General features: G+C 37.0%; 1 protein-coding gene across 1 annotated transcript in view; it reads right to left on the bottom strand.

The window, feature by feature from the left end:
- Positions 1-11,743: 11,743 nt before the first annotated feature.
- CAPZA2 (capping actin protein of muscle Z-line subunit alpha 2) overlaps positions 11,744-16,386 on the bottom strand; it is a 53,804-nt gene continuing 49,161 nt past the window's right edge. Inside the window, exons 9-10 of the mRNA XM_057550229.1 lie at positions 13,891-13,953; positions 11,744-13,171 (exon numbers count right to left, since the gene is read on the bottom strand). Of these exons, the coding sequence (XP_057406212.1) occupies positions 13,031-13,171; positions 13,891-13,953 (204 nt within the window). The 3' untranslated portion in view covers positions 11,744-13,030. The remainder of the gene's footprint in view (positions 13,172-13,890; positions 13,954-16,386) is intronic.

Below are 16,386 nucleotides of genomic sequence, written 5' to 3' on the forward strand. Positions count from 1 at the left end.
AAAAAATTAATTAATTAATTTAATTTTTGGCTGTGTTGGGTCTTCGTTGCTGTGCACGGGCTTCTCATTGCGGTGGCTTCTCTTTGTTGCAGAGCACGGGCTCTAGGCGCATGGGCTTCAGTAGTTGTGGCACGTGGGCTCAGTAGTTGTGGCTCACGGGTTCTAGAGCGCAGGTTCAGTAGTTGTGGCACACGGGCTTAGTTGATCCATGGCATGTGGGATCTTCCCAGACCAGGATCGAACCTGTGTCCCCTGCATTGGCAGGCAGATTCTTAACCACTGTGCCACCAGAGCAGTCCAGGATCTATGAGTTTTTAAAGAACTTTGGCAAGAACTTTTAAATGAAGTTTTTCATTTACGTGATAATCATGAAAAGCTGATGTGTGTGCATTTGGGGTGATGTGGACAGTGCCCCCCTATTGGATAATTCCTGGGGCAGCGTCCACACTGTGCTGATTTGGGCTTCAGGAGAGCTGTTCACAAAGACAGTGATGTGAAGGGGCCTCCAGAGCACTGTTGTTCTCTGCTTCTGCATCCTGTTGCTACCTTAAAGCCATCGACTGCATGAGGTTTTAGTGCTGCATCTGCATTTGATTCATTCATTCTACAAATGATTACTGAGAACCCTCTATGGTGGGCTCCATTTTAGGAGCTGGGGATTCAAGCTTGTTCTCGTTAAGACTGTCGTCAGTTGATGTAACAGATAATCTAAAAATAGAGGTTTAACCAAATAGGGGGGGGTTCTGTTTCTCACATAACACAAAGTTCAGAGTCTAGGGCTCATGAAGTTGCTCCAGGAAGTCATCAAAGTCCAGGTTCCTTCTGCAGGTCTGCTGTGTTTCCAGTACAGGGTGCAGCTTTTATTCCCATGACTGCAAGATGGAAGCAGCATTTCCAGGAAACAGGTCCACATTCTAGGGATGAAGAGGGGCAGAGGGCAAAAGGTCAAAGAGAGAATCAGAAGAGTCGTTTCCTTTAAAGAACATTTCCTGAAGGCCCACTCAGCTTCTTCTGCTTACCTCTCATCACTTGGCCACCCCTGACTGCAAAGGAAGCTGGGCAAATGTGTATTTTAACATATTGCCACCCCCAACATACTTTGAGGTCTGTTAATAAAAAAAGAAGGAAGGGAGGGAAAAAAAGAAGGAAGGAAGGTAGGAAGGAAAGAAGAAAAGAAGGAAGGAAGAAGAGAAAAGAGGGTAGAGAGGGACAGGAGAAGGAAGAAAGGGGAAGGAAGAAGCATTTGAGTAGGTAGCCAGGAGTATCTGCCACAGTAGTGAAGAAGATGGGTAAGATGAGATATCTGCCTTCAGGCAGCTGACACTCTATTAGGGGAGACAGATGACAAATTTTCTTTATTATCTTTAGCAACTTAAGTTCTATCACATCCAGATTAATTTCTAGTCACATCCAGATTAACTTGATCACATTCAGGATTTTTTCCCTTATTTCTCACTACTGTTAAATCTAAGCCCTGGGGGTGGGGGCGGAAATCTAAGCCCTGGGATTATGGGCTTCACCATTAAATGGGGAGACAGTATCTATTTCCAAGCTTCTATTTGGTCTGTGCTGGCCTTGGCAGTATTGTGCAGCTGTCTAATCCTTGTCTTCTGTTGTCAGCATCTACTCCACACTGGCTGAGGTGACTCTAATTTCTAAATGCACAATCCAAGCCTCTTTCTCATTAACAGCTGCAAAGCTTGGAGCTGTAGCAGCCATTTTGTGACCATTAGAAGACCAAACAAACTAATAATAACAACAACAATAACAACAAAAACGCTATATGCTATGAACAGTGGAGCAAAAAAAGAAAAAATAGAAAAGATTGACTCCGTGTTGCCATCATTGAGTGGCTGAACTACCCCTGGAATCACCTACATCTGGACTTCTTAAGTAAACAATAAATGTTTTTTAGGTATAAGCCAGGGTTATACAAACTTTTTCAGTAAAGGATCAGATAGTAAATATTTTAGATTTGTGGGCCAAGAGGCAAAATAGAAGGCATTTTGTAGGTACTTATACATAAAGAAAACAAATTTCCAATTTTTTTTACTAACAAAATTTATATAATATTAAAATATATATATTAATATATATAATAACTGAGTACAATACAGGCCTACTACTGAGATGAATGGAATTCTTTTGAGAAGAGGTAGATAACATTCACTTAACTGGGGTTAAAGTCACTTCCCTATCATCCTAATAGAAACATAGTCTCATTGGCCTACAAAGTCTTCCGTTACTTCTCTGAAACTCTGTGATCTTCCTTCCCTGGAACTCACCAGAATGTGTTGTCCACATTTCTCTTTTGCCACCTATATACTATCTTCATCTTGTTGGAAACTTTTTCATGTGGAGAAGCAAGTTAAGAGCATAGGCTCTAGGTTAAGACTCCCTGGTTTAAATCCCAGCTGAACTACCATTAGCTGTATGATCTTACTTACTTAACCCATTCAGAAGCTTCAGTTTGCTCACCTACAAAATGAGTAATAATATCTGCTTCATAGGACTGCTGTAACAATTAAATGAGCTTACAAGTGCAAAGATTTAGAGCAGTGAAAGACATACTTTAAAGCATCTGATATATGTGTTATTTATCTTTTGACTTTTTCCAACCATTTAATAATGCAAAAACTCTTCTTAGCTTTCCAGCTGTATAAGAACAAGCAATGGACTGGATTTGGGCCACAGGCCCAAATGTGTGTGGACCCCTGGTTTGAGCACTGTCAGGTGACTTGCTGCTGAAAGCACGACTGACTGTAAAGAGTAAGGCGCAGAGTGCAGGACCCTCCACATAGCATTTAATTTTCTTGTTTTATTTATAGCTGTCTCTACCCCTGCTGGTGTGCCCTCATTACCTACACACACAGTTTGCAGGTCTTATTTGGCATTGACAGCAGGAAGAAAACCTGACTCAGCTAATATTTTTTCAACACATTTGCTATTGTCTTACAACCTTCAGATCAGTCTTTGAATGTAACATTCAAGACTTTGTCCTCATTTTCAGTTTCCTCTCTCTTTTCCCTTAGGCAATTATAGCTTTAGTGTCTTTTGGGGATTTGGGGAAGGAAGGGTGAAGGAATGTGAAGTAATCAATACTTCAAATATCATCCCATCACAGAAATGAACAAGATAATGAGAGACTGTTATAAGTGATATGAATGGAATAAGCTCCTTGGTTAGGAAATAAGTTGGGGGGGTGGGCAGGGAGGACTACTTTAGATAGGTCATGTGGGAAGGACCTCTCTGAGGAGGTGAAACTTGATCTGAGACTTGAAGAAAAGAAAATGCAAGCCACGTGAAGGATGAAGCAGGGGAGGTGGGGGTGAGGGGAGAACCAGGGGAGAGGGAATAGCACGTACAATGGCCCGGAGGTAGAGAGCACTGAATGCATTCCAGGAACAGAAAGGAGGCCAGTGGGGAGGGACTAGGAGGGGAAGAAGAGAGTGGGACAATGTGAAACTGACGAGGCAGGCAAGAGCCCTGTTAACCAGGGGGACTGAAGACGTTTCAGTGAGGAAGGGAAATGACAAGATATGCATTATAAAAAGACCACTCCGCTGTGGCCATATAGGAAATGGATTGAAGAGAGAAATAAGAGTAGCAGCAAAAAACCAGAAAGATTGTTTCCACAGTCTAGGTGGTTTGTGTTAGGGTGATGACATTGGGAGAAGAAGTGGACTTACGAAGATACGTTTTTTCTTTGTACACTTATCACTACCTGGCATTTTCTTATTTACTTGCTTAGGGCCTGTCTCTCCCCTAGCAAGTAAGGACTTACTGTTTAATTGACTACTGCATTGCCAAATACCTAAACAGTGTCTGGCACTAGGAGGAGTTGGAAGGAAATTTGTTAAAGGAATGAATTATGATTAAAAAATAATAATTTAACCCCCCCACCCCAAAATAATAATTTAACTCCAATAGTGGAGTTTTGCACATTTTTTTTTTCTATAAAATATGTTGGAACAGTACTCAGATCAGGAAACACTAGATTATAGGGGCCATGAACTCCCTTAAATTGTATGGTATGAAGTATGTGTACGTTGAGAGAGAGCCAAAAGAGAAAGAGGTATGCGTGTGCAGACACACATGCACTTTTCTGAGAGAGGGATCATAGCTTTCTTCAGATTTTCAAAGGAGTCCTGGACTTCAAAAATAGGAAAGGCTGTACTCTGGCTTGAAGCATTAGTGGGCAATATTCTAATTTATTGCTAAACATTTCCACATCCTAAGGGCCCTTTCCTCAGATGCAAACTGAAACGTTTCTTTCCTAGAATAAGCAGTTTCCTTCCACTGAGTAACAGCCAAGTCATGACAAGTCCCGGTGCTCCACGTGGTCAGACAAAGCACATGGTGATATAATTTCCCTTTTTCAATATCCTTCGGAACTGCCATTTGTCTGAAATGAGAACAGTGACACCTGCTGGTTTCCCTTGGGAACTGCCACCTTAACCACTCCTGGTGAAAATTTCAGAAACGTCCCAAACATATGCTCAGAAAACACAAAGCTTTTTCCCCTTTCAAGCAGAACAGGGTTTATACACCATGTGTGCCTGGACCTGATGGCCCAAAATGGCGGCAGTAAAGTTTCAGGCAACAGAAAGAGGGAAACAAGAAGGGAGCACATAGGTTCGGACCCCTAAGGAAGTTCCCTAAAGTTACCCTACAAAAAGTAACACTTTTGCTTACCCACTTAGCCAGGATTTAGTCACATAGCTCTTAGGAAAGCTGGGAAATATAGTCTTTATCCTGCAAGAGCAGCTGAGCCACTAAAAATGGTTATTAGGGGGCAACTAGCTATTTCTGCCACAGATTATCCCTTTGACCTATGCAAACACACGCTTACCACAGAGTAGTATATTCACCCCTCCCCAAGGGAGACACCCCAAATACCCATCCCCTTACTGCAGTGAGCTAAAAGTCCAAGACATCTGGGTCTACAGTTCTCCTTCCCAAGAACAAATATTATTTTTTCACTGTCCAGCAAACAATAAAAGATGTTATCTGCTCCAATACACCCATTGCAAAATGGAAGTGCAGGAACAGAATAATCACAATTTAAAAATGGAACAAAATGGAAATTACATATTGTCATTGCATATCAAGTACCACTCTGAGGGAATTTCAAGGTCTCCCTACGCTGGCCGTAGAATTTGTTCTTTGGTTAGTCCATGGGGCAGCCCATGATTCTGCTCTTTGGGAAGAACCCCTTGTCCATTCTTCCCAGGGAAGTTCTTCATTTTCCATCACCCTTCCTGGCTACAACTGGAGCTGCACAGCATAGCTTCTAAAGCTCACACACAGCAGCTTGGCTAGAAGGGTACCTGTTTACACCTGTTATCAATGTAATTATTAAAGTTTCCCTGTCTCTCTAAAAAGGACTCCACTTTGGATAATAATCACTTCATTCCTGAACTCAGTTGACAAGGAATTGAATTGTGCCAACCACATGAGCTTGGAAGAGGACCCCAAGTTTCAGATGAGATTGCTGCCCCAGACATCACCTTGAGTTTAGCCAGGTGGGACCCTGAACAGAGGACCCAGCTAATATGTACCTGGACTCCTGACCCATGGAAACCGAGATAATGAACTCGCACTATTTTTAGATGCTAACTTTGTGATAATCAATTATACAGCAATAGAAAACTAATACACCTTCTCAAACAATGGGCTTGGGTGGGAAGGCAATACCCTCACTTTTATCTGCCTTCAACCTTGTCTGGTTGATGTCATCACTTTGGACCTGCAATCCATAAATTACCAGTGAGAGAATGAATGATCCTGACAATCAGGTTTGGTGGACTTGGGAACATTTTTGGATCGTTAATTAGTGGATGGCAATCCTTGCAAGATTTGATATTGTAAGAAATTTAACTGGGCTTGGCTCTACACGCATCTCAGAAGTGGGAGGAGGGATTAAGTACAGCTGTCGTATTAATCTTCCTTCTGCCTTCCATCCCAGCTTGTAGAGGAGCTATCTTCAGCCCCAGGGCACAGGTCACCATTCAGAATCTTCCTTGTCATCTTGCCTGTTATTAAAGCCATGCCATTCTACTTCCCGAGGTATTCAGAGACAAGCATTTCTATGTTTTGTCATGGTCCAGCAAGGGTCACCAGCTTTCCAGCCTGCAATATCTGTGCCCTATGGAGTCCCCCTAGCCAGTGGATCAATACTCTCTTCCTCTAGGGAGTTATTTTTGATTGTCACAGGATTGGGAGATGTCAGTGGCATTTGGTGCCGGTAGGCAGAGGTGATAACTGCACCACAGAGTGTAGTAGGAACATTGTACTGTATTCAAATGTCAGGAGACGCCCTGTTGATATACTCTGCCTCTAGCCAATGCCATGTGCTGGGATGCCACTTCTGGTACCAAATTCTGTGTAGGATGAGAAGCAGAAGTGATTACAAAAAAATGCCTCAAACAGAAAACAGCAGTGGCTTAAACAAGTTCCTTTCTCAACGAAAGTCCAATTAGCCAGACCAAGACGGGTAAGGCTCTCTCCACATCAGGGACTCAGACTCCGAGCATCTGCTTTTCAACATTCTATTGGACTCTTAATTACTGTGTTGTAGGTACTCATTAGACATTAGGAAAAGTAACCATTTGCCAAATATGTTGCAAATATGTTTTTTTCCTGTGGGTAGTTTGTCTTTTGACTTTGCTTAGAGCATTTTAAGCTTACAGAAAAATCTTAATTTTTATGAAGTCCAATACATTTTTATTTTATGGATTCTGAAGGTTTTGTCTTAGAAAAGTCTTCAAATACTCTACTATTCTGAAATTATTTAGAAATTGTTACCATGATTTATTCAAGAACTTTCATGACAGTTTACACCAATAAAACTCTGATCCAATTTTAACTTGGTGTTAACTTGTGGGGGGATGGATCCAATTTAACTCTCTTTTTCCAGCTAGCCACCCTGCTGTCCCAACACCATTTACAGAGTTAATTCATCTTTACCCCCCTGATTTGAGATGCTGCCTTCAAAATCAGGACTGGGTATAAAATTTTATAAAATGTTTTACTGAAAGGATTGTGTGTGTTCTCTCCTTTAATATGTTACTGTAGTGAGCTACATTACTAAATTTGCTAACAAGGAACACGCATTGCATTCCAGTGACAAATCCTACTTGGTCACAATGTAGTATGCTTTATTACTGTATTAAGGAATTTTGCCTTTAACTTTACAGGGAAACAGGGAAATTTCATCAACAGTTTTCTTTTTTGGTTTTTTTTTAATTTAAGGTTATGCCAGGCTCATAAAATAGATGTCCATCTGTTTCTATAACATTGAAATAATCTGAATATGGAAAGTTTGATAAAATTCACTATACAACAATACTGATCCAATGACTTTTAAAAGAGGTATTAGTAAACTTCTTATTCAACTTATTCTATGGTTATGACCTTTGCCATTTTATTACCTTCAAACTGAGTCCTTTCATAAAGTCCCAAATGTGTCAATGTAAGTTGTATAATATTTTAAATTACAAAAAAAAAGATTATGCTATAATGAACGCCTATATACCTACCACCCAGTTTAGGAAACAAATCTTACAGACACAACTGAATCCCTCTATACTGTTCCCCAGCCCCACTCCCCTATGTTCCTCCCAACACATATACTATCTTGCTTTAGCTTTTTACTGTATACATTTGCTGTACATAAAACAATACACACACATATATGCAGTTTCAGAGGTTTTCAACTTACACTCAAAACTGTACTTACCTTTTTGCAACTTGCTTTTTTCTCTCAATATTTATAATCTGTTGTATATGAAGCTCTGGCTAATAAGTTTTTAAAAGCTGTATGCTATATCATTAACAATCCATGGTATCTGTATTCATTCTTTGTTACTGGATATTTAGACTGGTGTAAGATTTTGCCAATGCAAGTCTCTGTCATTTCCTTTTTCTTTCTCTTTCATAAAGGGGCCCCAAAGGGGAAAGCGGTGCATGTAAGCAGGATTTTTTCTTTAAATTTTGCCTTTTCCTCATTTGAGATACTTTCAGTGTCCTGAACACTGATCTGTATTTTCTTGTGCAGTCTAAAAGAACTAAAGTCTTGGTGTTTACTATACTTAAGAGACCTGTAGCTCCTTGGTATTTCTCTTTAGCGTTCTTTTGGGAAACAAGGGGCAAGGCCTCAATTTCAGGTAGAAATCTGGAAGAGATCTGCATCAGTGTTCAGATTCTACTAAGTTAGCAAGTTAGCAGCACAAAACTTGAAGTCAAGGAGGAAGGCAGTGATTTTTGTTGTTTAGTCAAGAAGACTTTAAGGGGTATCTTTTAGTAAGAGAACTCCTTGGATATTTATTTGGTTTAAGAGCTGGGCATTTTACAAACTTCCCGAAGACATCATCTTCTAAGACATAACAGCCAACTTTGTTTCCTTAACAGTCTTCTATTAATCAGATAGTTTTAAGTTCATGTAGTGAAGATGTTATTAGAATGAAAGGCTGGTTTGACATCTGTGACACGTTTGCTCTCTAGTCAGTTTGTGACAAAAAATGTTAGTTCTCCGATAGTCACACTACAAAAAAAAAAAAAAATGAAAATCGAGTTTTTAACACTACATGTTACAACTAACATTAAACTAACTAGTACAATTTTCTTAGATTATACCAAAACTAGAGATAAAAATGCTTTAGTATCTTATTAGTCATACTCCAGTTTTATAAGAACACATTTAAAATTTTACCCTTTGTGTTGACTTCATTTTGTACTGTGAAATGTATAAAGAAAGAAACAAAGTCAGATTTCGTTTTCAACTGGATAACACTATTTGACCTATCACATACCAGAGAGTGATATGCTGTTATCTGTATTTTGATGCTTCGATGAAATACAAGAGGATTTCCTGCCTACCAGAGTTACATGCATACTTACAAAAAAATAGTGTGCTGAAGTAGTTTAAACTCGTCCTTTACAGGAAAACTTCCTTGGCCTGACATCCCTTTAAAAGGATGTCTTACCTTTAACTTACCTTTGGTAAGTTAGGCTTGAAGTGCATCTTGTAAACAACCTTAAAGTATTTTACACACCTTCTTAAATAGGCTCAAGGTGTGTGAAGATTCTGATCCCTCAACCCTTAGGACAGCTGGCCAGGAGCCTCATCTGTTTCTCCCAGATTGTCTTAAAATTATCACCATTTTTCCATACAGGTAATGATGTGAAAAAATTAGAAAACACTGCTATAGTACCATGTCTACCTTGTAGACTCCTTTAAGAAACAGTTTTATATTCTCCTGACTCTACAACGCCTAGAACAGTCCTCTGAACACAGTTTGATTAATCTTGAATGACCTGACATTAATTTCTAATACCAATTAGGCCTTAAAAGTTTAACTGGTTGTTTTAATTGGTGAATATTTTGCATATTCTCTAATAGCTAGCATTACTAGCCAATCCTGCAATAAAGCTTTTGCATAATATGCAGAAAGTCAAATTTGAAGATGCCTATACAAAGAGCCTTGTTAAAAAGTTTTCAGTTTCAGGCCCAAAACACTACAACTTAGGAATAGCACGTACATTGTGATTCTGCTTTTAAATAATCTTCCGCAGAGAAATGAACAGAAATACACCCTCTTCTTAGGAAATTTAATAGCATACATGCATTACCAAACTCCTGTGTTTGGAAAAATATGCCTTTATATTTTATAACCACTAGTTGGCAAATCATAAACGGATGATCAGTATGGAAGATCTTTTCAAAGGATCTTGCATTATCCCGAAGCTTCTGGTGTGATTAAAAGTCAAAAATGATTTTAATCACAAAAAGGGCCACCCCAATGCTACAGAATTATCTATAATTGTCCCTAATTATTTTCCTAAGAATTTCACTTTCCAAGAACATTTCTTTTCCCTAAAGGAAGTGCTTTTTTTTTTTTTTTTTTTTTGGCCGTGCTGCGCAGCATGCAGGATCTTAATTCCCCGACCAGGGATCGAACCCATGCCCACTGCAGTGGAAGCTTGGAGTCTTAACCACTGCACCACCAGGGAAGTCCATCCCAGAACATCTGTAATGAACCAGAACTTCCAGGATACCATTTTAATGCTTCTGTCCCCATTTTAGTTTCCAAAATCCCAAATGAGGAAAAACCTCATAAAAATCTGTCAAATGTATCACGTCAGAACATTTACTTCTATCGTAATTCTTGACTGCAATATCCACAGCAAGCCCGGGCTTCATGGTTCCTGAACTCCTCTCCTCTCTTACTCAGCCAGTCATCCCCTTGATCATACTTGTCGTGACAGGTAAGTGTTAACTCCTCAAATTCTCAATTTTAGGCATATCACTCTAACCCCTACCTCCTACGTTTCCAGGCCATTCCTTCTAAACATACCTATAATCCATTCATGGTGCCACATTTTCACTATCCCTCCTCTCCTCTCATGTCCGCACTTCCCCGCTTACCTAGCTGAAGTTTCCAGGTTATCATTACAACCCTGCCCCTCTTCATGGGGGCAGTCAGACTCCCTTGGTAAAACCACAACCTTGGTTAAATCCAATTCACCTACTCTGTGCCCGCACTCATGCAGTGTTACATGGCCGAAGAAGAACATTCAGTCATACTTAGTGGTCTCATTAGATTCATTATCACTAACTTTGAGTAGTCCTTCATTTTGCCTGGCTATCAAAAGTATGTTTCCCAGGTCTGTTCGCTCTCCCATTCTTCTGGTCCAGAGCACTCCTCTACCTCCTATCTCCAGTATCTAACTGCTACATGATATTTCCCCCTTGAAAACCAAGTTCCCAGGCCTCACCAACCCTGAATCTTCCCCAATTTCTCAATCCCCAAATGTCCTTGACATCTCTCACATTCCACAACCAATCCTGGCAAATACACTTGCTTTTATCTTTAACATATATCCAGATATCACTACCTCTACAGCCTACAGCTGCCACCTCAGGCCAAGCCAGCTTTCTCTCTCCACCAGATTCCTGCAGCAGCCTCCTAATTTTGTTCTAATTTTGCCTTTATCTCCACACTTCGGCCTATTCAACACAGTAGACATTATGACTCCTATTAAAAAGACATCCCTGAGTTTTAGGATACTTTGTGTTCCTAACCTTCTTCCACTTTAATAAAATGCTATTCTTAGACTATAAAAGACTAAGTCTATAGCACAACCATTATTTCAGACTGTACTCTAAATTATTTTGATAAATATGACCTTTTCAATGCACATCACCTTAAAAACAATTACATAAGAGAACAAACGTATGGACACCAAGTTGGGGGGTGGGATGAATAGGGAGATTGTGACTGACATATATACACTAATATGTATAAAATAGATAACTAATAAGAACCTGCTGTATAAAAAAATTTAAAAAAATAAAAAATAAAATAAAAACAATTACGTATATTTTTACGACAGCATTCTAGGTCATAAAACAGAGCCAAAGTAATTGACCTTCAGGGGATATAATCCCATGATAGCCCAGTTGACACAATTAAGCTAATCAATTAAAGATTCACCTCGTGTTTAGTTCAGAATCATTATCAGACTTTTGAAAATGTGTTTTAAAAAAGAGAATAATTAACACTGCTAATTCATTTTCTTCCAGAATCTCAATATGACAAAACTTGTATTTTAAAACTAGAAAAAACGATTTAACCAAAAATGTCATAATTTCATATTATATTCTCAATGCTTTCAAAGCCCAACCGTTAAGAAATTAAACAACATGCTTTCATTGAGAGAATTTTTAAAATCTATACAATTCAAGCTAATGAAATATTTTATTGTACAAAATAAAAGTGGTGTTTTTAAAAAAAAACATTTCCAGGCCCAGACATCCGCAGGAGTATGTGAGGAAAGGATTCCACTGGAGTATAATAAGCAATACTCAACTGAATGAAACCACAAATCCACCCTCCCTATAGTAAATACTAACATTCACCACAGGCTTGAAATTCCTGTAGCATCAGTAAATGTATTTTTAAAAATATTACAAACATGCTTATGATGCATAGGAAGATGGAAAAATTTAGACTTAACTGCACACCACATGTACTCCCAGCTTTTCTAATTTACAACCAGTTAAGAATCACAAATATCCAAAGAAAGTACTTTAAAATAGTATATATGATTCACTGGTAAGTGATTTTTATACTCAAATAAATAGTATAAAATGAAATATTCTCATTTCATTTTAATGTCACATTGAATTTTAGTACTTTTCAATCCAAGAAAAAAATAAACTGAGACATGGTCATGAGTTCAGGATTATATATATTACAATTTGCCTTGTTATAATACATTTGTGGCTTTATGATAAAAATAACTCAGGGACATATGGAATCCAAGCTAATTTGCATAACTGTCACAAGAAAAAAGCATTAAATGCATTTCTGAAATAAGTATTTTCATTTAATTCAGAATCTCAAAACAGCATTAGACCTTGGCCTTGTTTAAAAAAAGTTTAGTTAAACACTAAGCTAGCTAAATAACCTTCTTGAAAGGTTTAAACACAATTGATATAGAAAATGCTTTCCCTCTAATCTCAATCTTACATAAATGAAAGAGGTAAGGGGGAAAAGGTAGACAATTTCTTTAGCAGCATATATGGCTAAATCCATCAACCACCTTAAACTAGAATGTCCATTATTGACCCCATTAAAAAGAACTGGGCATATATCAAAAGTTACCCACTTCATAAACCAAAAGACAATAATTTTAGGGTTACAGTAAGTAAAATATTTTTGAAACACTTCAAAAAACTTTTGACGTTAAACTAGAGGAATCATGTCTTCATTGTAAGAAAGAAAGGCATAAAAGAAAGTAAAAGACATTTAAACTAAACTGATTTTCAATCTTCTTTGAACAAAAGAAATAAAAAATAATGGTTGATTAGCTAAGCTCTGTGCTCTAACCAAACTAATTAATTACAGTGATTTTAAATGGCAACAGCCCATCTGACTGGGTAGCTTGACAGTTTTGAATACTTTTGCAATGATTTTTTTAAAACGCAAAGACACTAAAATGATCCGGTCATGCAATGTTCATCTTATGCATTCTGCATCTCTTTGCCAATCTTGTAGCTAAGGATCTTGTTCCAATCAATCTTAGTGCGTGTAACTGGCAACTGTCGACGTAAGGCTTTGAAAGTAGTGTCCGACATTGTCTGATAATTCTCACTGATGGCAGTCTATGAAAAACAGTAGTTAAAAGTTTAAAGAAATAAAAGGAACAGAACAATGTATAAAACACAGATGTTTTAGGAAAAATCTTTATTTAAGCAGCCTGTTTCACTGTTTTTAAAAAGCCAAATAAAAACCCCAATATGGTTTTAAAAGCTATTTATAAAAGCAGCTAAAAGAAAAAGCTTATAATCATTTTGAATAATTAAATTTAATAAAATGAAATTATAAATTAGATTTACTATCTGTGTGTCCTCATTTTGGATCTATTTTACTATTTCTCTCAGAACAATTTCACAAATTACTGTTTGCAAGGAGTGGAAACTTGTCCAATACACAAATTAAATGCTTAAATTCAAGAGTACAATTTAGAAGCAGGTAAAGAATGTAAAAGAGTACAAAATGAAATATGATCTAAGGAGATCACATATAATCCAAATGCTTTGGGAAGTACCTCCTAAAGTAGAATTTCCAATCAGAAACAAAATAACCATTTAAAATCTTGGCCTATTTTGACCAATACTCAGAAATTACAGTTGGCTAAAACTGAGTTTTAGCTACATTTTGACAAGTTTGCCCTTGAACTAAAACAAACAAAAAACACACAAAAAAGACTATCTTATTATAGTGAAACAGTGAAAAAATTCAGGCTTATGACTGAAATTAAAACTTCAGTGCCATTATTTACAAGCAAATATAGATTATACAATATTTTTGAAAATCATACCTGGTATTCATTTTCTGCAGCCTCTACAATCTTTATAAATTCTTTTGCTGTTTGTACCTCATTCTGAATGAAAAACAAAATCAAAAGTAAATAAAATAGTAATTTAAAACTACACCATTATTACTTTTAAATAGGTATGTCAATAGATGTATGTTTAATGATTTGTTAATAAATAACACAGATGGAAATTATGACAAAGGGAAAATATTGTAAGATGAATTATTCTAAATTCAAGGGGAACTAGGCAAAAATGTTTTAAAAGTCTACAGAATGAGCATGGCTTTAGTGTTTCACTGGTTAAGGAAAGCAAAATCTTAATAGTACATGCTGATGAAAAATTCAATTACAACACTTAACAAGCATTTCAAAAATCTTTACAGGTAAGATGTTAGTCACAGATTTCTAATTAATGACTATATTGCTAAATATTTACTGAACAATATTTACCACCATAATGATACATTTAAAAAGTATTACCAATTAGAAAAAGCATATTTTAAAGTTTAAGGTGCATTTTTTAGTGTTTAAATATTTTCTGGAAAAAATTAAAAAAAATTTTTTTTTATATTGGAATTTTATTCCGATATAATGCATTTCTTTGCTTCTTTCCTAACACTAAAAGTTAACAAGTGTTGATGTAAAATTATCGAACACCTTACTTTACATATATTATTTATATATATTTACACATGTATTTATATAATGGGTACATTTTTTCTATCCAAAAACAGTAAAGCAACAATGAAAATCCTCTAAGATAAAGTGAAAAGGTAATTCCTAAAACACTCAGCACAAATTGGCATATTAGTCAAGTTTAATTACTACAACGAGATCTCACAACTCCACAGTCTATAATTTTGTAGACAAATCTCTCTTAGGAAGACTCTTTACTCAATGTCAAACTCCTCAAAGAATACTAAGTACCTTGTTACACAAATAATATTACATATATACTCACAATATAAAACTATATTGAGTACAATGTCTCATGGAAAACCAGACATTAGTAATTATCTTTCCTGGCAATTTTGCAAGAAGAATACTACTTAGCAAGAAAGCAGAAATCACCTAAGTGCTAATGAAAACTTGAAAAAAACCAATAGAAAAAGAAAAGAAAAAAAAGAAAATCCAAAAATCCCATAGCTTTCATTTCTTTTCAGGTAGCATCTGGCCTAACACACTCACACATGTTTCTTAATATTAAATCAAATGCTTTCTTAAATTAAAAATAAACTTTAAAAAATATTTGTAAGTTAGCTAATTTTGAATATTAGCAGTTGATGTTTATAATATACTAATGCTTTTAGGTATACAACACATTTGATAAACAAATGTTTATCAGAAATGTCACTGTTAACATATCTTTGGGACAAAAAAATTCTGCAAAGAAATAGTTGCATGTTCAATGAAGAGAATGTGTGAAAGACCTCTGCAGGGAAAAAAAACCAAGTTCAAAATTTCCAGAATTTGAAAGCTGAACTTCAGAAAAACTTCATTAAATCATACTCCAAATAGAGAAAAAAAATACCATAGGGTTTAAAAGTTAAATACAGGAGCACAGATGTAAATTTAAAAGCTAAAACTATAAAATTCGTAGAAGAAAACACTGGAGTAAATCTTCACGATCTTGGGTTAGGCAATGGTTTCTATTAATATTCCAAAAGCATAAGTTACAAAAGAAAAACTAAACTGGACCACATCAAAACTGGTATCTTCTGTTTTGCAAATGATACTACCAAGAAAGTGAAAAGACACACAGAATGGGAGAAAATATTTGTAAATCATTCTGATATAGGACTTGTATCAGAATACATAAGCAACAATTACAACAACAATAAAAACACAAATAACCAATTAAGAAATACACAAAGAATCTGAAAAGACATTTTTCCAAAGAAGCTATTCAAATGGCCAACAAATACACAAAAAGATGCTCGATATTATTATCCATCAGGAAAATATAAATAAAAATCACAGTAAGATGCAATTAACAGGGGCTTCCCTGGTGGCGCAGTGGTTAAGAATCCGCCTGCCAATGCAGGGGACATGGGTTCAAGCCCTGGTCCAGGAAGATCCCACATGCTGTGGAGCAACTAAGCCCTTACGCCATAACTACTGAGCCTGCTCTCTAGAGCCCACGACCCACAACTACTGAGCCTGCGTGCCACAACTACTGAAGCCCACGTGCCTAGAGCCCAAGCTCCGAAACAAGAGAAGCCACCGCAATGAGAAGCCTGCACACTGCAACGAAGAGTAGCCCCCGCTCGCTGCAACTAGAGAAAGCCGTGCACAGCAACGAAGAACCAAAAAAGCAGCCAAAAATAAATAAATAAATTAAAAAAAAAAGATACACTTAATACCAACTAGGATGGCTATAATAAAAAGGCAGACATAAGTTTTGGTGAGGATGTGGAAAAACTGGAAACCTTATATACAACTGATGGGAATGTAAAAATAGTGCAGCAACTTTGGAAGCAGTCCGGCAGTTCTTCAAAA

Source organism: Balaenoptera acutorostrata, chromosome 7 (assembly GCF_949987535.1).
Source record: "Balaenoptera acutorostrata chromosome 7, mBalAcu1.1, whole genome shotgun sequence".
Taxonomy (NCBI): domain Eukaryota; kingdom Metazoa; phylum Chordata; class Mammalia; order Artiodactyla; family Balaenopteridae; genus Balaenoptera; species Balaenoptera acutorostrata.